The sequence below is a fragment of the Gallus gallus genome, chromosome 17, assembly GCF_016699485.2.
Source record: "Gallus gallus isolate bGalGal1 chromosome 17, bGalGal1.mat.broiler.GRCg7b, whole genome shotgun sequence".
Lineage (NCBI taxonomy): Eukaryota > Metazoa > Chordata > Aves > Galliformes > Phasianidae > Gallus > Gallus gallus.
The window spans coordinates 6,134,789-6,153,618 of NC_052548.1; the positions used below are offsets into that span (position 1 = coordinate 6,134,789).

At 59.4% G+C, this 18,830-nt stretch overlaps 2 protein-coding genes across 2 annotated transcripts in view; one reads left to right on the top strand and one right to left on the bottom strand.

The window, feature by feature from the left end:
* Nucleotides 1–6,417: 6,417 nt before the first annotated feature.
* IER5L (immediate early response 5 like) lies at nucleotides 6,418–7,985 on the bottom strand. The gene is given in 2 exon segments (XM_015279715.4): nucleotides 6,418–6,767; nucleotides 6,770–7,985. Coding segments are annotated over 2 exon segments (1,008 nt in total). The 5' UTR covers nucleotides 7,517–7,985; the 3' UTR covers nucleotides 6,418–6,506.
* Nucleotides 7,986–8,281: 296 nt separating this feature from the next.
* The window catches only part of LOC107052204, a 98,588-nt gene continuing 88,039 nt past the window's right edge, over nucleotides 8,282–18,830 (top strand). The window contains exon 1 of the mRNA XM_046901898.1: nucleotides 8,282–8,339. The gene's annotated coding sequence lies outside the window, so the exon portion shown is untranslated. The remainder of the gene's footprint in view (nucleotides 8,340–18,830) is intronic.

Sequence of the window (18,830 nt, forward strand, 5' to 3'; positions counted from 1 at the left end):
ATGGGAGCGGGGAACGTCATCTTGGGTCAAACATCCGTGCGTTCGTCTCGGATGCATCCCTGGGTGAGCACAGCAGACACAGTGTGGGTTTCTCCCCGTTGAGCAAGCTGGGATTTTCAGTGCACTTCTCAGAGCTGGGCCGTGCCGGGCTCAGGGGCTGCCGTGCTGCTGCTGGTTCGTGTTCCACAGGTCAGCACCGGCCTTCCCCGCCTCTGTCTTTGCAGCCCTCTTTTATAAATGCTCGTGACAGCTGGTAATAAATGAAGTACGAGCTGGGAGAAGCGGCCTCACGTGGTGGTGGTGGTAGGAATAAAAACCAGAACTGTGCTGTGGCATCGCTGCTGTATTCACTTCTCATCCAAACCCGAGCCGATGTGCTGCTGGGAGCCTTCTGCGACGGAACGGGTCGTGGGTGCTTCAAGGAGGGCTTTCATAGAGTCATAGAATGGCCTGGGTTGAAAAGGGCCACAGTGATCACCGAGTCTCAACCCCCTGCTATGTGCAGGGTATCCAACCACCAGACCAGGCTGCCCAGAGCCGCATCCAGCCTGGCTTTCCTGGCCCAGGTGTAGGATGTAACAGGGCTCCTGGAGGCCGTTCCGTGCTCCAATAGCCGAGAGAAGAGATGTTTGTCCTAATTAATGCGGCTTCACCTTCAGCGTTGAGCACCTTTCTCATCGACTGCTGAGTGTCCTGGGGAATGACCTTGTGAAAATGGTGCCAAACTGTGAACTGGAGTGAGCCCAGCTGGAGAAGGGCCGCTGCAGCTCAATGGGCTCCAGCAAAGGCCGGGCATCATTAGATTGGGCAGCCGGGAGAGGCCTTTGGGGGATGGAGGGGTTCTCCTGGTTCCCAGTTGCAGTGGTACCAATAAAAGCCGTCCAAATCCCTGCCCAGAACTGGGGCTCATTGGTGCTCAGTGCAGTGGAGGTGGGCTGGGCTCCCGCTGTGGGTGATGGCTGTGCCCTGCGACCCGCTGAGCTTTGGGAGAGAGGAAGAAGAGAAAGCAGAGAAGAGGTCCCACACCGTTCTTCTGCTTCTAAACCTCATGGGAGAGAGAAACCCAAGCAGTGCAGTCAGGATACCCAAATTGCCCATTCTGACGTGGGTTTCTCCCAGTTTGGTGCCAGGTATGGCACTGCTCTTCTGCAGCCTCCATGTAGGCACAGCGCTCTGAGCTCCATCCAGAACAAAAGAAACGCACAGTGTGCTGTAGGTAGAAGAGCAAACCACTCCAATGTTCCTGAGCATCCGTATGTCCTATCAGGGCTACGATCCCTATGAGCTGAGTGGTGTGGTGGCTATAAAGAAACTCCAGCTGGATTTTAAGGTACCGGAGGGCATTACTTATTGGACACCCCATGGGATACGGGAGGAGCTGATTGCTGGGAGTGGCCATTCCTCAACACATCCCTTCCTCTGCGTTCAGAGCAGGCACCTTTACAAACACGACTGCAGGTATTGCATCTCCCCTGCGATAAAACTCCCTTGCAGGCAGGAATAACACTTACAAAGAGGCTGTTTCAGAGATCATCAGCTCTCTATTAGCTCGCCTGCAATGTGCTCCGCTAGCAGCAGAGTTTAGTCTTCTCCAAATTACTGTAGAGGATTTGACTGTATCTTGCTGATCCATCCACATTTTAATTTCCTCTGCACGGATACATATTGCAGGATGCTGGAAATCCCCAAGCCCACTGGAGCTGCACGACTAGATGTTTCATCCTGTAACACCAATAAAATGTTAATGCATACTAATAGAGTCAGCAAAGGGGTTTATGGAGCGAGCTTGGGAGCGTGTGATAATTGCTGGGGTATCCGTGACGCAGAGAATTTGGGGTTAGGGTCACTTTGTCAGCACAGGGAGAGAAAACCCCTCTGGTAGACCCTGAGGGAGTGGGGAGCAAATGCTGGAGCATGGCATGGAGCGTGCATGGGGCACAGGGTGGGCAAAGGGAGAGATGGGGCAGGATGGAACTGCCCAGCGGAGGGATGGGGTCAGCATCCATGGAGGCGCTTAAGGAAAGGGCAGAGGTGGAGCTGAGGGATGTGGCACAGCGGTCAGCAGTGGAGGGCAGTTGGACTGGATGGGCTTCGAGGTCTTTTTCAGCCTTAATGAGTCTGTGATGCCATGGGGGAGCACAGGAATAGGGGAGTGGGGAGCTCAGGAATAGGGGGGGTGGGGAGCAGACGGTCACCTCCATGCAGAGCTTTTCCATTCACATCAACATCCACTTCCATGCTGTAAAACCTGGGGAAACGGGTTAAAAAAGCAGTAGTAGCCAGGTACAAAAGCTGCTGTGTGGGGAGGAGAAGGGGGGAAGCCTCTGCTTAAATGTGAGATTACTATAGAAATAAACAACCAAATGGGGGGAAGATTCGTGGACCAAATGGGAGTTGTGCAGAGCGTGCCCTGGGCTCAGTCAGTCCTCATAGGAGGGCTGTTTGATTCCCCCCACCTGGGGACAATTAAGAGCAGGGCTGATTGAGACTAACTTTAGAGATGGCCCCTTGCAGGTGTGGGGCTGCTCCCTCTGCTCCCTCGGCCCAATCACGGAGGCAGAGGGGAGATAAGAGCAGGGTTTGAGGTTTGGCTGCTTTGCCCTTTTCTCCTCGTGTCCTTCCAGGAGGGATTGGGATGAGCCGAGCAGTGCAGCCACTCTTTGGGGAGCGGAGGTGAGTGGGGTGTGCTGGGCTCTGAGCTCTGCTCTGGGAAGGAGGGAGCAGCTGGGTTTTGTTGTTTCTGTGTTTGTGAGGCAGTGACTCGTTGTGTCAGAGACCCCTCGTGGGTGTTGCTGGGGGCTGCGTGCTGTGTATCTGTGCGGTGCCATCGCAGCCCCCGAGATGTCAGTGCTTGGAGGTTTTGCTTCTGCTTTGCACTGCTGGTGTTTGTGCGCCGGCAGCGGTTGCTCTGTGCTCAAAGTTGCTGCTGTGCCTTTTGCTCCCTGTGCTGTTTCGTAGTGGGTGCATCGGATGGTGCCTTTGGTTGCAACGCAGCCCCCGTTAACTTCCTGAGGTGGGTTTCACATGAGCAGCATCATAACCATCAGCTCTACAAGCAGGACGTAGGAAGGCCAAATGTGCGTAATTACCACTCAGATGCTAATTACCTGCACTGGGCCCAAACCCAATGCACCAAACGCCGCTCACAGGAGTGCTCTCAGGACCCCACAGCTGAGTGCCCCCATAGCTCTGCTGCTGTTCTCTGTGCACAGCAGAGCTCAGACATCTGCTCATGTGCACATCCCCAAATGTGCCTCTATTGGCTCCTATCTGAGCTGGGGCAGTGTGATGGGGGCACCCGACTCGGGGCTGTGGGTCCCCTGGGGTTGAGCAGAGCACACAGCTGATGGGTGTGCAGTGATGTCCCTGCATGCAGCTGCTGCTGTGGGCCTGGCAGTGGCTGGGCTGGGGGTTACAGCACTCGTCACGATGTGTGACATCCTACTGAGCCCCTAAAAATCCTAATCAGCCCCCAAACACCACTGCAGGGTTCTGCTGAGCTGTGGGACACAACGTGGCTCTGAGTGAAGAGGGGAATGGGTGGGATGTGGGGCCCATGACCTGAAGGCAGCATCTCTCTGTGTGGGGGGTGGCCCGTGCCCCTCAAACTGGGGGGCTCAGCACAAAAACAGCCCCTGGTCTTGAGAACGGGATCCTCCTGCAGCTCTGCTCCATCCCAGCTCCCTCCCAGAGCCCTGAACCACCTCTGCTTGGTCACCGGGTGTGAGGAGATGGGATGCCAAGGGGTTTGGGCTGTCACACTCTTTGCCCCCAGCCATGGCTGTGTGGCACCATAGGGTAGAACTGGGGGTGCCCTCGGGCAGAGCTGGGGGGTCAGGGTGGGCTGCCCCGGACTTTGGGTACCACGTTGCACTCAGCATCACTCCGGGCTGTGGGTTATGGAGGGGTGGCACTGCTCGGTGCCCGGAGGTGCGGGGGATGCGGCTGTCGGGGTGCAGCCTTCCCGTCACCTCTCTGCCAGCCCGAGCGCTTCTGCCATCATGATTAATTTATCAGGTGCTTATGAATATGCAGATGAGGTGCCGGTTTCCAGGCTCTGCTTTCAGGAGAGGCTGTGATGGGCTTTCTGCCGCTGCCGCCTCCTCAGCAGAGAAATGCCGCGTATCGGGCTGGGAATAAATCAGTAACGGGCAGCGTTGGGGTCGCGGCGGCTCTGCGGAGCTCAGAGTTCTGCTCGTTCCTCGGTGTTGGGGATTTCTACCCGTGTCCCCACGGGTTGTGCACCCCGCGTCCTTCACCCGCTGCTCATCTGTCGTGTGAGGATGGTTTTGTCCATTCCGGGCTTTAAAATTGCGACGGGAGCCCCAGAAAGTTGGCAGCGAGGACGGGGCTCTGTGGGTGGTGATGCTCTGGGGGTGATGATGCTCCGTGTCCTCCTGGGAACCCCAATGGCCGGAGATGGGGAGCGGGGCGACGTGCGGATCGTGTGCTCAGTGAGCACAGCCTCGGCCCCTCCGGCTGTGCGGGGGGGAATGCGGGGCTTCGGGCTCTGCTGACCCATCGCCATCCGCAGGCAGAGCTCCCCGACGCGCCGTTGGCGGCCGCGCTTCCCCCGTCGGGGCGACGCTCGGACTGACGGTGCGTCCCGCTGATCCCGGAGGTCTTTTCCGAACGTTCTGATCGCACGGTGCCGTTCGGGATCCCCCCCGGCCCCGCTCCGCCCGTCGCCGGCTCCCACGGACGGGGGCCCCTTCCGTGCCCCGCACTGAGGTCGGGGCCGCCCCCCCGGCGCTGCGGGGCGCGCTGCGGGCACCAGGGGGCGCGGTGGGCGCGGAGCGAGAAGGAAGGGGGGGGTCCGCTCCCGGCTCAGCTCCGGAGCCCCCCCGGCTCCGTAACCCCAATCTTGCCGCCCCCCCCACCCTCCTGGAGAGGGAAGGAGTGCGCGTTAGGAGGGTCTGCGGGTGTCCGTGTGGGGGGAGATGGGAGCTGCGAGTGTTTTGCACGGGATTTTTAGAGATGTTGACGGTAATTCGCGCATCCCGCGGTCAGCGCGGGGGTGGGACGGGACGGGAGAGCCCGCGGCTCTCATTCATTTGGTTTGAAGGGGTGGGGAGGGCTGTGGGGAAGAGAGACACGCAAAAAGGGGGGGGGGGGGGGGAGGGGGGAAGAACCCACCGCCCACACGCACCACCCAGCGGCACCGCGCGGGGATAACAAACTCCAACTCAAAAAAACTTCCCGAGCGCATCGGGGAACGCGCAGAGGTGCGGGTCGGGGAGCGGCGGGGGGACCCCAACCCCGCGCGGGGCTCTGCGGGTCCGGGGGGGTCCCGAGGAGGGAATAACGGGGAGACGCGGGGGGTTGGGGGGGGGGGGGGGCGGAGGGGACTGCGGGGCGATGAGGAAAGTGAGGGCGCAGCAACTTTATAATCGACTTTTTATTAAGGTTATAAATGTTAAACAAATCTGACCGGTTGGACCCGGTGCCGTACAATTCCATCTGCACAAAAATACAGGTTACAAACAAAGGGAAGCATCAGCATTAAAAGAAAAGGGAGACAACAACAACAAAAAAAAAAAAAAAAAGGAGGAGGAAAGCAAACGAACAAAAACCCCGAACCGAACCCAACGCGACGTCCTCAGCTCCACGCAGCGCCGATCCCGTGAAGTTGGAGCGGGCAGAAACACGCACACGGGGGGGGGGACGACGACCAGAAAACCCACCTTTTTACAACAAAAGGTTTTTCTTTCCGAAAAGGGAAAAATAGAAGAAACGCTCTTAGGAAACGAACGGGACTGCGGGAGCCGAACCTCCTCCCAAAGCACGCCGGGTTTGCGGGGTTGGAAGGCCGACGCCAGAAGAGTTGAAGTTAAGGAAAGCAGCGGGGAGGGGGCGGCCCCGCTTTTCGCTCCCCCCGCTCGTGTGACCCCCATAACCCCGCAGCAGCGCCGGGGAGGGGTTGAAGTCACACCGCACGCGTTTCTATGGGGGAAGGGGGGGGAAGAAAACAAAGTTGAAATGTTTTCATTTCTACCTCTTTTCTTTTTTTCCTCCCCGTACATCGCAAAGAGGCGCACAAAGCGGAGCTGCCGGGGGGTCCCGGAGTGGCCCCCGCCGCCGCCCGGCTCTCACGTGGCCCCGCGGCCGCCCCGGGCGGACACAAAGAGGATTCGTCGTGGAGGTGTTTCGGGGGGTGCCATTTTTCTGGTTGGTTTTTAATTATGATCTCTTCCCCCCCCCCCCCCCCCCTCCCGGTTTGTTTGCTTAATTATTATTAATTTGTTTTTTTTTCCCTCTCTCTCTCTCTGCAAAAATAAACTCCCAACATCTTAGATTTTGTTTCTTTATTGTACAATTTATAAAACATCGCGCTGCCCTCCCGCCCCCCCCCACCCCCCCGCGCCCCCCACCCGCCCCTCTCCCCAACCCCCATCCCCTCCTTTGTTTCTGGGTGTCCCCTCCCTTTCCCCCCACCCCATCCGAGAGCTCCGCGCACCGCGGCCCCCCCCCGCACCCCTCTCTCTCCCTCCGCTCCCCTCTCCGCTCTAAAACGCGACGATGGCCCGAGTCCAGGCCCCCAGGCTGGCCAGCGCCTGCTTGCCGCACAGCTGCCCGTTGAGGGGCTGCTCCGAGTCCGCCTGCTGCCGGCTCACCAACCCCGTGAAACCGGAGCCGAAGATGGAGATCAAGTTGGAGATGTTGGAAGAGTCCTGCGGGTGTTCGGCGCTGCCGTACTCCTCGAAGCGGGCGCGTTTGGTGCACGGGGCGAATTGGGGGCCGCCCGCCACCCCGCCTCCCCCGGCTCCCCTTCCTCCACCCCCTCCTCTTCCTCCTGCCCCGGGTAATACTTGCGCTTAGCGCCCGGCGGGGGCGGCGGGGAGGGGGGCCCCGGAGCCGCGGGTTGGCAGCAGCACGGGCACTGCGAGCAGCACTCCTGGTGCAGGTAACCGTTCTCCACCGTGGTCACGACGTGCGTGTCCAAATCCAGCACCGTGGTGCGGCTGCTACAGTGCTGCTGCGTTCCTCCTCCGCTCCCAAAGTCACAACCGGAGGAGGCGGCGGCGGCGTAAGGGGGGGCCGCCCCGGCACCGTGTCCCGCTCCGTGCCCGGCGGGGGCCGCTCGGTAGAACCCCGCGGAGTCTCTGCACGGCGCTCTCTGCTGCAGTTCGGGGGGAGCGGAGCACAGCGGTACCTCCGCCCCCGGTTCCGCGCCGCCCCGCAGCGCCGCGCAGCTCCGAACGTCGCGCTCGTGGGGGTCGCCGGGCAGAGGGGGCATCTCCGGAGGGGCGGAGGGCGGCGGAGGGGGGCAGGGAGGGGGCACGGCGAGCAGCGGGGCTCCGTCGGGGTAGTGCTGCTGGCGGCGGTAGAGCTCGGCGTAGCGTTCGCTCAGGTAGAGCTGGCGGGCGTTGCGGAGCACATAGGAGACGAGCAGGTTCTTGTGGAGCTTGATGCCGCCTCGCTGAGTGCGGGAGCTGTGGATCTTCCGCAGGGAAATACTGATCAAACTCTGCGCATCGAGGGTGCACTCCATCCTCCTCCTCCGGCCCCTCAGCATCTGCTCTCGCCACGCAGCCCGGGCCGCATCCACACGGTGCAAAGCGGGAGGGCGTGCGGAGGGCTTTTGGGTCGGTTTGGTGGTGGTGGGTTGGGTTGCTTGGTTGGTTGGTTGTGTGTGTGTGTGTGAGTGTGTGTGCGTGCAAATCCAAAATAATAGGTTAAAAATAGATAGATAGATATATAAAAAGAGGCTCCAAAAGGCAAAAAAAAAATAATAATAAAAAATTAAAAAAAAGAAGGGGTTTGGGGAGGAAAGGGAGGGGGAGAGGGGGGGGGGAAGGGGAAAAGGGAGGGGGGGGAGAGCCGGAGAACGGAGGGGGGGGGAAAGAGAGGGCTGTCTTCAGGGGGCGGCCAGCGGCAGGAGCGGAGCGGGCATCGCCGTGCACGCCGGTGCTCCGCGCTGCTGCGCTGTGCTGTGCTGCTGCCGCGCTCCGAGCAGCACGGCGCGTGCAAGCACTGCGAGCACTGCGAGCACCGCCACCAGCGCGGCGCGCGCCCCCGCCCTCCCCGCGCGCCGCCCCCGCGCGCGCCCTCGGCCCCGCCCCTCCGCCCCGCCCCCTTTTCTCCCGCCCTCCCCCCGCCCCCCCAACGTTCGGTACCTGTCGCGCAGAGGCACTGAGCGCCCGCCCGCCCAGCCCCCGCCTTTTATAGTGCGGCGCCGGCCCCGCCCCGCCCTCCCCGAGAGGGCGGCCAATGGTAAAGCGGAGGGCGGGATGACGGGCGGGTGCGGGGACCAATAGGAGTGAGGCGGGCGCTGAGCGCCGTTCAAACGCTGACGGGCGCCGCGCGGTGTGTGGGGGCGCTCCGCCTCACGGGCTCAGGTGAGCGGGGCGGGGTGGGTCCGGTCCTGCTGTGGGGCGCTGATCCCGGTGTAGCGGCACCCACCGTCACACCTCCGTACTGCCCGGTCCCGGTAGCTGCGTGCAGCCCCCAGAGCTCCGGGCTCAGCCCCACTCTGCACGCTCAGCCCCTTCTCACTCTCGGAGCGTTGGCTGCCCCTTGGGACGGCTCCAATCTCACCGTTTTTCACCCCAAATCGGGAGCGGGGCCGCGTGTGGGGCGCGGCTAATCGAGGGTTGCTCATTAAGGGCTGCTCATTAAGGGCTGCTGCCTCCCCTCCTTACAGCCGGCCGAGGGGCAGCGCTCTAAGAGGCATCCTGTGAGAGGTGTGTGAAGGGGGGTGGGGTGGGGGACCCCACTGAGCAGCGGTGTGGGGCCGTTGGTTCCCCATAAGCCCACAGCTAAGAGTTGGTGGAGGCCCTGGGGTTGGGGGGGGCCTCAGTGTGGGGTGGGATGGAGGCTGTGACCCCCTTTGCTAGGAGTGCTGTAGAGCCAGCCTGCAGACCCCCTGCTCTGGGGTGGTGGTGGTGGTGGGTCCCTATCACTGCCTGGGGTTGGGGGGCTTTGCTGCCCTGCTGGGCTCAGCTGTGGGGTGGTGGGCTTCATTGCAGCACAGGGGAGCAAACACAGCACCGCGGGGGGTTCCTCCCCATAGAGACCCCAGCTGGGAAGCAGCTGCTCCTGATCCTCGCTTGCAGAGCAGCTCCCTTCACCTGCTGCTCTCAGCTGTGTGGGGTTGGGCTGAATGGCACCGAGCGTTGCTGACCTTCTGTTGGATCCTCTTGGTCTGTTTTCCTGATGTGTAAAACGAAAAGCGATCACAGTCCTGCCCAGAGGTGGCTGTAGCTGGAGGCAGTGGGTATGGGCATTTGAGATGTGGGTTTGCACTGCCTTCTCTCTGCTCAGCTCCTTCCCCCGCAGCCCTTCCTTGCTGCAGCTCAGCCTTCCATTGCTACAGCCCATGAGCCAGGAGCTGCTCTGCACAGACAGGCTGGGCTGCAGCAGGGCTGTTGTTTGCAGCAAATCGTGGTTATTTGAGGGTGCTTTTGTGGGTGGACCTAGGTTTGCTCCTGCTCAGAGGCACCAAAGGCTCTGCCTTTGCTGGGGTTGGTGCTCTCAGGCTGAGCCCAGCTGTGGCTTAGCAGCGTTCCTCTGGGCAGCAGGAAAGCATGGCAGTGGGTGCTGCTGCCTCCAGCCTGTGCAGGCAGTGCCCGCTGTCGTGTTCAGACCACACTTGCTGCTTTCTGGCCCATCTCCATCTGTAAAGCTCCAGCCATGGTGGTGGTCCAGGCTGAGAGCTGGACTGCCTGTCAGCTGGCTGCTGTGGGTGCCTTGGGCAGCACGCTAGCTTTGCTAGCTGCAAAGCACTGTCCTGGTGAGCACTGCATCATCCTGCTCCCCATCCTGCCCTGCCTTGGGTTTGCAGTGGGATGCTGTACGGTGTTGGCCCTTCTTGTTTTAATCGTCGGTTAGCCCTGCAGGTTGTGGGTTTAACGGAAGGGTCAGGGCTCTGCGTGCTGCAGTGCTGTGTTTATCAAGGTGCAGAGGGCTGCGTAGAAGGTAGCGTGTCCTCAGGGCTGTGCAGGTGTCATAGGCCACCCCGGTGCAGGAGGTGCTGCTGCCTCCACCTGCCTGCAAAGTTCCCTCTGCGGTAGCATCCTGAGAACAGCTTCGTGCCACCAGAAAACCCAAGAGCGCGGTAGAAGCCTCAAAGAGATGAAGATGGAATTAAAACCTTAATCTTATTTACATTCAGAGTAATTAATATACAAGCTATAAAACACGGGCCCAATCCTCTGGCTGGCTGCTGGGCACTGGGTGCCTGCAGGCTGCCTCCTCCCCGGCTGGCTCTGCTGGCATTGCGTTCTGTTTGCAGGCACTGTGGCTTTAATCCTGGAGCTGGGATGGGCTGTGTGCTGTGAAAGCTGCCCCAGTTTGGCCCGTGGACTCTAAAATCTGCTGGAGACATGAGAATGGCTGATACCTGTCTCGGCACATGGCTGTAAGCTCTGCTTTTCTGAAAGGATAACAAGTCCTGCACGTTTTCTGTCTCTGCAGCAGCAAGCTGGGGCAGGATGGGTTTGTTCAGAGCTTGCCTTTCCCAGGAAAATCACCAAGTCCTGTCCAGCACTGCCAGCCCCTGCTCTCAGCGGGGGTTTGTGTGCCCTTCCCATGGGAAAGGGGCCCAAGGACCCTCCTGCTGTAGGGGACGATTGGTCTGACACCACCTCAGTTACACATCACTGCAGCTTTACCTGCTGAGCACCAGCACTCCTCCAAAGGGCAGGAGGATGGGCCCAGGTTTTGCTGTCTGGAGGGCTGTGGCTGTGTGTTTCCCAGCACACGTGCTGCCGGTCCTGGGGGAATGGCAGGCTGGCCCACGATGGGGATGGCACAGCTGGACCATGGCTGCTCCAGCCCCGCTCACGTCCCAGTGCCAGCGCTGCTCTCGCAGCCGTCGATCCTACAGCGGGTTCCAGCAGCAACCTGGCGGACCACTGCTCTCAGCTGCAGAGTAAACAAGCTGGCAAGAGAAACCATTTTGCTTCAGCTAGTAGGAGAAACCCTTTTTAGGTAGCACTTCCAACTGGCAAGGCTCTCCTTCATTAACCCCATCCTTCCCTTCCCAATGAAACGTGAAAGTTGCAGCAATCAGAGATCAGGCGCTGGCTGGTGCATCTTTGCCACCCAGAGCGATGAACACAGACACGAATTTGCTGCTTGATCTTGTAATTTCAGTGCAATTAGACTAGCTGGTGCAGAGTGATTTCCCCTTGAGCCTCGGAGTCCCGAGCCTGGCCATTGCTGAGCTTCTCTCAGTCGAGGAAGCATTTGGGTATTGGCTGAAATGTGGGTTTTTTGGGTACACCTGGAACCTGACTCCCTGGAGACGTGTCTGCGAGATGGAGCTGTGGGTGCCTGGCATGTCTGAAAAGGAGCCTGCTTTTCAGGCTTGCTTATTACAAGTCAGGCACCCAAAGCTAGTGGGAAGACAAGCCAGAACAAGGCTGCAGGCCGGGCTCTGGGAGCAGGGCTGGCTGCTGCCGCCCCATCCCCTGCTCTGGGTTTTAACTGCAAAGTGCTTAATGCCTCCCAAGCGCTACCGCAGCACAGGGCATGGAAGCAGTGCTCTGAACTCTGATCTGGTCTGAACCTACCTACCTTCACAGACTCACTTCCTTCACTTCTCCTACCCTGGTACCACACATCACGCACTGGGCTTGGCCTGTGCTGCTGCTTTTTAGCCCATGTGTCTCTGCTGCTGGCTTGGTCTGCGTTAGCTGATCTCTTCCTTGCTGGTGGAAAAGAGCTGCTGATGGTGTGAGCAGAGCTGTGGCTGTTTGTGGGAATGCTCAGCATCCCTTTTGGTCTTGGTGTGGTTTGCTTGTGCACCCAGAGCTGCCGGGGTGATGCTCTGCAGCGATGGCATCGCGCTGCTTCTGGTGCAGGTACACACTGCAGAATGTGGATTCCCTGCAAAACCACTGCAGGATGCTGAAGCCACGAGATGAACTGCTGCAAGTGTAGGAGCTGCCATTTTGGGAAGGGGAGGATGAAGTGTGCATCCAACCCCTCCAGTGAGCACTTTGGGCTGGGAGCTTTCCTGGACCCAGGGCTGAAATCAGAGGTGCTTCTGCTCATGAAACCTGACCGTGCCCAGCACCAATTGTCATCTGTGAGGGACCGGCACTGACCACCCCACATGAGGGCCTCGTGACTGTGGTCTGAGGGATGTGATGGCTCTGTGATGGCTCTTGGGCTTGGAATGGGAACAAATATCACTTGGAGCCAGCGGGGAGGTGAGTGCCAGGCTGAAGGGCAGCCCTGAGCTTGCTTTCTGCCTGGGAAAGGTGGCTCTGCCCCCTGCTTTGGCTGTGGGTCGAGCAGCCAGGCTCCCTCCCCATGCTGGTAGGTGGATTGGCTCAGGGAAAATGCAAGAGAAGATCCACCCCCTCCCCCCCCCCCCCCCCCCCCCCCCCAATTTTTTTTTGCTTCACGTGGGACCAGGTCCCTGCTGTGGGTTCTGCTGGAGGCTGTGGACATCTTCACCAGTTCCTTGGAGAAAGCTGGTCAGTGCTGGGGGCTCCGTGGGCAGCTGGTGGTGATGGACCACATACTCTTGGCTTCCCAGAGCCGCACTGGGAACTTGCTGCTGCCACCCCAGAGCACCTCTTCCAGGAGGAATGAGATGTCCCTGGGCTCTCTGCTGTGCTGTGGTCTCTGATAGTGACCTTCTTTAATTGCTAGGTCAAGTATTTCAAAGGCCATAATGCTGCTTAGCTGAGGGTCAGTCCCTGGGCTTGGTCTGAACCCCTGTTTCAGCTCTAGCAGCAGCTGTGCTGGGCTGTGCTCTACCCTAACTGCAAAGCCTCCAGCACGGATGAGGGTCAGCTCCTGCAGTTCCCCACCCACCTGTCCTGGCGGCTTATAGGTGCCAACCTGCCTGTCCCACCGTGCAGGCAGTGTGAGAACACCCAGCACAGCTGGTCCTTTCCTGTTCCCCTGCTTGCCAAGCCAGCACGGAGAGCAGTCGGGGCAGCTGGGTTGAGCAAAAATGACATTAAAGCTGGAGCTGCAGCTCGGATACAGTCTGGGTGCCGGGATGGTGCATGGGATCCGCACGGGCTCCTGGACCCGGCTACGGGGCGGTCCCCCTCCTCTTGTAAAGTGACCCGAAGGGCGCACAGCCGGCGCTGCCAGCCGGCACGGGGCTCCGAAGCGGTTAATCGCTGCGATGTAATGGCAGCTTTCCCCCCGCGGAGCCCTTTCTGGCGGATGGGAGCGTGGCCTCGCCCTGCCCGGGGACAGATGGGTGGCCGGAGGACTACAGCCCCTGGCAGGGAGCAAAGCGCTGGGGGATGCCGGGACTGGTAGTCTGGGGACAGTGGGGTCCCCGCTGTCACTCGTGGCTGGGGCGGGGGGACCCGGAGGGGATGTGCGGGCTCGGGGAGGAGCCAGCGTCTTCACCCACTTTGTTGTTAAATACCTTAAAGGAGCAGTGGCTGTGCCCGAGCGAGCTCCCTAGCGGAGCCGTGCAACCCGGGCTGTGGGCTTTTTAAAGATAAAAATCGCTCGCGTGGCCTTTGGGATTAACGAGCTCGGTAACTCCTTCGGTGCCTGGGCGCTGGCAGCTGGCGATGGCCCCGCTGCGCCGCCGCTCCTGCATCCCTGCCGGAGCATCCCTCTGCCGTGCCCGGGATGCTGCTGAGTGGTGGTGCTCCCAGGGTCAAGAAGTCGGCACCGGGGCTGTGTCATTGCCGGGGGGGGCGGGGGGACGATACGGACATCCCTGTGTGTGAGCGCCACGGCTGAAGAGCTTCAGAGCAAAGCACGGAGTTGTGGCAGTGTGAGCAGCCGGGCAGCTTTCTGGTGCCGCGGTGGCATGGCTGTGACCTGCAGCTTTCCCTCCCGGTGTAGCTCAGCCTGGCACACGGTGCTTGCAGCCAGCTGCCCCAGCCTGGCCCTGCGGCTTGCCTGGCTCCTGCTCAGCAGCTTGGGTGAAACCTGGAGGGAGGGGCCAGCAGGGCACCCACTGCCTGCAGCAGCTCCCACCTGCGATGGGGCAGGCTCTGGGTGCAGGGCTGGGGACTGCAGTGGGAGCTGCAGCAGGGTGAGTGCTGGGACCACGATGAGGGGCTTGCAATAAAATGCTGACCCCGCAGAGCCATCCTGGCACCTGGCTGCCTCTGAAGGCTCTGTCCCTGCTGCTCTTCTCTTGCCTCTGCACCCTACTGGATGCAATCCCTCTGCAGGCATGCATGCTGGAGGGGGCTTCTGGGGCCTCGCTGACTGGAAAAGCAGGAATAACCACCAAAGTGCAACCGGTGGGGAGGGCTTGGTGCCGGTAGCTGAGCTGGTTGGTGTTGGGTGATGCTCTGGGGCAGATGGCCCAGGCCTGCCCGTGTCGGCTGTGGCTGCATGCTGCAGTTCACCCACGAGCCTGAAGGCAAGCAGAGGCTTTGGGTGGCAGCGCTGAGCCCGGTGCTGTTACCCCTACCTTGCTCCCCTGGGTGCTGGTTGGCTGCTCGCCCACCGAGGGGCTGAATTGGGTCCTTTTTCCCTTCTGCCTGCAAGTGTTGGAGACAACACTGGGCACATCCAATCCCGTCTGGCACCAGGCTCCAGCTGGCTCTTGCTGGGGGTTCAGGCTCATGTCAGGGCTGCATGAAGCTGTGTGTGCTGCGTGGCACAGCTCAGTCCGTGCTGCATCACCTCGGTCCCATAGCTTGCTGCCTGTGCTCTCCTTGGCGCTGTGATGTGCTGATGCTTGCTGGCTTGCAAAAGGCTCCTGTATGTGTGTGCTGAGCCCAGTGGGAACCTGCCTGTAAAGCTCTGAGCCCCAGCGCTGCATTTAGGGGGAATATGGGCTGCACAGGGACCTGGTGGTGATATCTGGTGGGGAGGGCTGAGGAAAGCTCCCCCGCAGGCACCCATCTAGCACTGTTACCTGTTCCTTTTTGCTTTTCACCCCTTGCCTGCCATTTGGGTGCCTCGTACTGGCTGCCTAATGTGTGATGATGGTTGCATTGCAGCAGATGCTTCGAAGGAGCCCCGTGCTGAGGTGTGCACCCCTCTGCATCCCCTGAGCTGATTGCTTCTGACAGCCCTGCTCCCCACCAGAGCCCAGACCCTTCCTTCTCCGTTGCTGGAGCAGAAGTCCAACGGGTAAAATGCAGCAGTGGTGGGTGGGGGGGTCCTGGAAATGAAGCTGTGTGCAATCAGCTCCCAGTGTGGTGCTGCTTTGGAAATGCCCCACTCACACAGGCATTCCCATGGCTGGAGGGAACTTGTCTTGCTCTGCAAAAGGCAGAAATGCAATGTGGATAACGTCACCAGGCTAGCATTGCTAGAGGAACTAAGAGCCAAGCAACTGCATCCATAGGAACCTCAAATCTTCTCTTATCTCCCTGAATGCTGAAGTTAATTGCATTTCCAACTGACACATCAAGCTGTCCTGCCTCAGTTGTATGCAGCAAAGCCAGCGCGTGGTGGTTGCTCCTGGACACAGCCTCACCTCTGGTGTCCCACTCTACTACGGAGACAACATCCTTTCCTGGGCTGTTGGTGCTACGGTCAGGTCTGAGGAGCCCAGGACTTGAGCCGAGCAGGTTGCCAGGTCTTTATGGGTGTATCTCAAAGGTGAGACTTGTCAGGATGAAGCAATGGACGGAGGTTTTAATGGGTGTTCGGCAGCCACTGTGGAGATGCTTAAGGGCATAAATTTTTGAAGAGCATAATGGATGTTAAGCTCTCAAAAATAAATCCTAAGTCTCTCCAGCTTGGGTTTCCCAAGGTATTGGCGGCTAGCTTGAAATGAGAGAGCAAGCAAAATGAAATAAAAGGCTTTTAGTTGGTGCAGAGCTCCTGCTCGCTTTGTGTGTCTGAGCAGCAGCACAGCCCTTTGGGATGCTGAGCTCAGGACAGCAGGGTCTCAGCTCTGGGTGGGTGCTTTGAGGGCTCACGTTGCAGAATAGAGTTGAAGTTTTCTTCCCAGTGCTGACTGGTTGTGCAGAAAGAACGTGAGATTCATTGCTGGCAGCCAGAGTGCCTGGCCCTGGGCTGCATGGTGCCTGGTGAGGTGCAGTAAGCAGGGTCCTGGTGTGCAAGGTGAGCTCGCAGCTACACCTGCCAGCAGCAGGACTGGGACGGAACAGCCTTTCCCCAACCACTGCAGGGAGCTGGGAAGCACCAGGCTTCCTGCTTTCCCTATGAGCAGTTACCTCCTCTTCTCCCCTGCAGGATGAGCCTCTCCCAGCAAAGCAATGCAACAGTGCTGGCGGCCGACATCCCAAGACTTGTTCAATGCTGCTTTCTTCTCCTGCTGCAGCAGGGAGGCAGATGGTGGCTCCAGGAGCACCCGGCTCCCTGCTTGTCTCCTCCTGCCCGGGGAGGCTGGCTTGGAAAGGTGGGAGCAGCCCCGGTGCCAGGCACAACCCCAGGAGGGGATGGGTGGCTGCATCCAAGGCCAGCTCCTCTGCAGCTCTGCTCTGAGCACAGATTGTGCCTGCTGAGGGTTCAGCCCTGTTTTATAGAGCTTTTCCATAAGGTGTGCACTGTGAGTGCCCTCCCTTGGCTGCAGTAGTAGTGTGTGGGGATGAGCAATGCTGGTGCTTTTGGTATGCTGGTGGAGCTGGGATTCTGAGTGACTTGTGCTGGCTCTTTCTGCTCCCTGCCTGGCTTACAGGACAGGTGTTGACCTGCTCTGAGAGGACAAGTCTTGAAACACAGCGTGTTGCTGGTGCCTTGCTGGCAGGAAGAGGCAGAAGAAGTGGAAAATTTGGGAAAGGTCAGGAGAAAATGCTGCCTGAAGTGTGGGTTGATGCAGGATGCTACTCTAGTTGAGCCTGACTCTACACCTTGGTCCTGGTAGTGATCAGCATGTGACCATGGGGGCTGATGGAAAACCTGTGACCTCGCTTGGGTACTTCTCTTAGGGAAAGCATCTTTGAGTGGCAGAGCACCAGAAGTACTGGAGAAGGGACTGCACCTCTCTAGTGTGGGCAGTGAAGGTTTTTGGTGGGTCAGTCTCCTTTGTTGGTGGGATGTGTACGGGATGTGGTGACTTTCTGCCTGCCCAAAGGGTTGCTGTCTGTGGGGCTCATGCCTGAGGCAGCTCTGGATGCTGTGCCCCCATCGCTCACGTTCCCCTGGGAGGTAACCCAAAGGACAAGAAGCTGTATTCTGAGAGTGTGAGGATCGAGGCATCCCGTGGTAATTGCTGCTCCTATCCAGCACAGTGTGCGGTTCTGTGGGCTCCTGGCTGAGCAGGAGAGGAGAGCAGGGATGGAGCAGTGGTCTCTGCTGCTTGACACAGCTGCACCAGGGTGTCTGCAGCTCTGAGGCATGGCAGCTCTTCCCCAGATGGAGAACAGGGCCCTGAAGGTGTCAGCCGTCTGCTGCTTTGCTGTCCATAAAACCCTGCAGGCTGTATTGCACAGTTCTTGGTGCGATTCAATGGAGAAGAGCAGATTCTCTGTTGAGCCGCACCAAGAACTGTGCTCCCCCCGTTATCCCCGAAGATGGGTGCAGATGCCTCTCCTCCTGACATGTGTGTGATCTGTGTGCTCTTGGCTCTCCTTTCTTCCTGGGCAGCTGGCGGGTTATTTTTGGTTCTGGAGCAGCCCAGATCTAGTTTCTACCAGGGCAAGTCCCTGCCCAGTGTGGTGCTCACATCCCTGGTGCCAGCAGAGGTGGACCATGCATCGACCAGAGCCTGCGGGGCTGCTCCGGCACCCACCTGGCCAGCATCACTGTGAAGTGGCTGCAGAGAAAGGGCTGTTGATCAGGTCTGTGGGATTCACCTGTGGCCACCTCGGCCACCCCATCTGTGGGCCTCTCTGGGGAGAGGGATGGGCAGGAGCAGCTGGTGTGGTGACAGGGCTCAGAAATCCAAGCCAGCACTGAGTCACGTGCATCCCCTTGGCTCACAGGCTGGGGGAATGGCAGCCCCTTTCCCTCTGGCCTCCTGCCCTCGTCCTGCGGTGGAAAACCCCACAGAGGGGTGATGGGGCTGAAGGGTTTGCTGGGGGCCTCCTGCCCCTCCTCTGTATAGGTTCACAGGGGAAAGTGAAGAGAGGGTACTGCTATTCTGCCACTTTAGTGCAAGGACAGTGCTTTTCTGGAGCTCCCCATGCAATTCCCCAGTGTGTTGGTCCTGCTTCTGATTAAGATTTGTCCCACCTTATTCCATTGCAAGCAGATATTACTCAAAGCATCCTTTTCATATCAGTACACTGGGATGCCATGAGGCCCCTGCCTACCTGGAGGGAGGGCAGAGGGAAAATGCCACCAAATAGGGCTTGTTTCCAGGTTAGACAACTTGGGTGTTTGCTGTAGCCTGGCTGCTATTGTTGGGAATGTGTGGCTGTTTGTTTCTCCATGCCCTGCTGGCTCTGTGGGCTGCTGGGGAGGAACTTCAAGAGCAGGCATCTACGCTGGACATGTCCTCCAAACTGCTGTATTTGGAGCCATTATTTGAAGCTTCTAGCAGTCTGGTGCCTGCTGTGTCCCAATATCTTGTCCTACACTACATATGAATGCTTGAGGGCCTGTATGCACCCCTATGCAGGTGGGGAAGGAGCCCCTTCCCAGGCATTGCCAGGCATCCAGCAGGGAGAGCAGGACTGAAACCCAGCAGGACTATGGTGTGTGTGTGTGTGTGTGTGTGTGTGTAAGGTGGCAGGGCAGGCTGCCAAACGTGCCACGGGTCACTTTGTATGTCTGAGCCACTGTGTGACACCCCTGGGTGCTCCCTGCCCTGTGCTCACCAGCCTCCCTGCACAGCTACCAAGCCAGGACAGCTTTTTCACTGTGATCTGTGCCCTTTCCTCTGGGGAGGGAGCATCAGCACAGCCTCCCGTGCTCAGCCCCTATCAACAAAATGCTGCCTGCGTATCCCTGATGTTTCCCTCTGCTCCTGGCAGGGAGTGAATCTGTTTCCCATCTCTAAATGCGGGCTCCTGGGGTGAGCT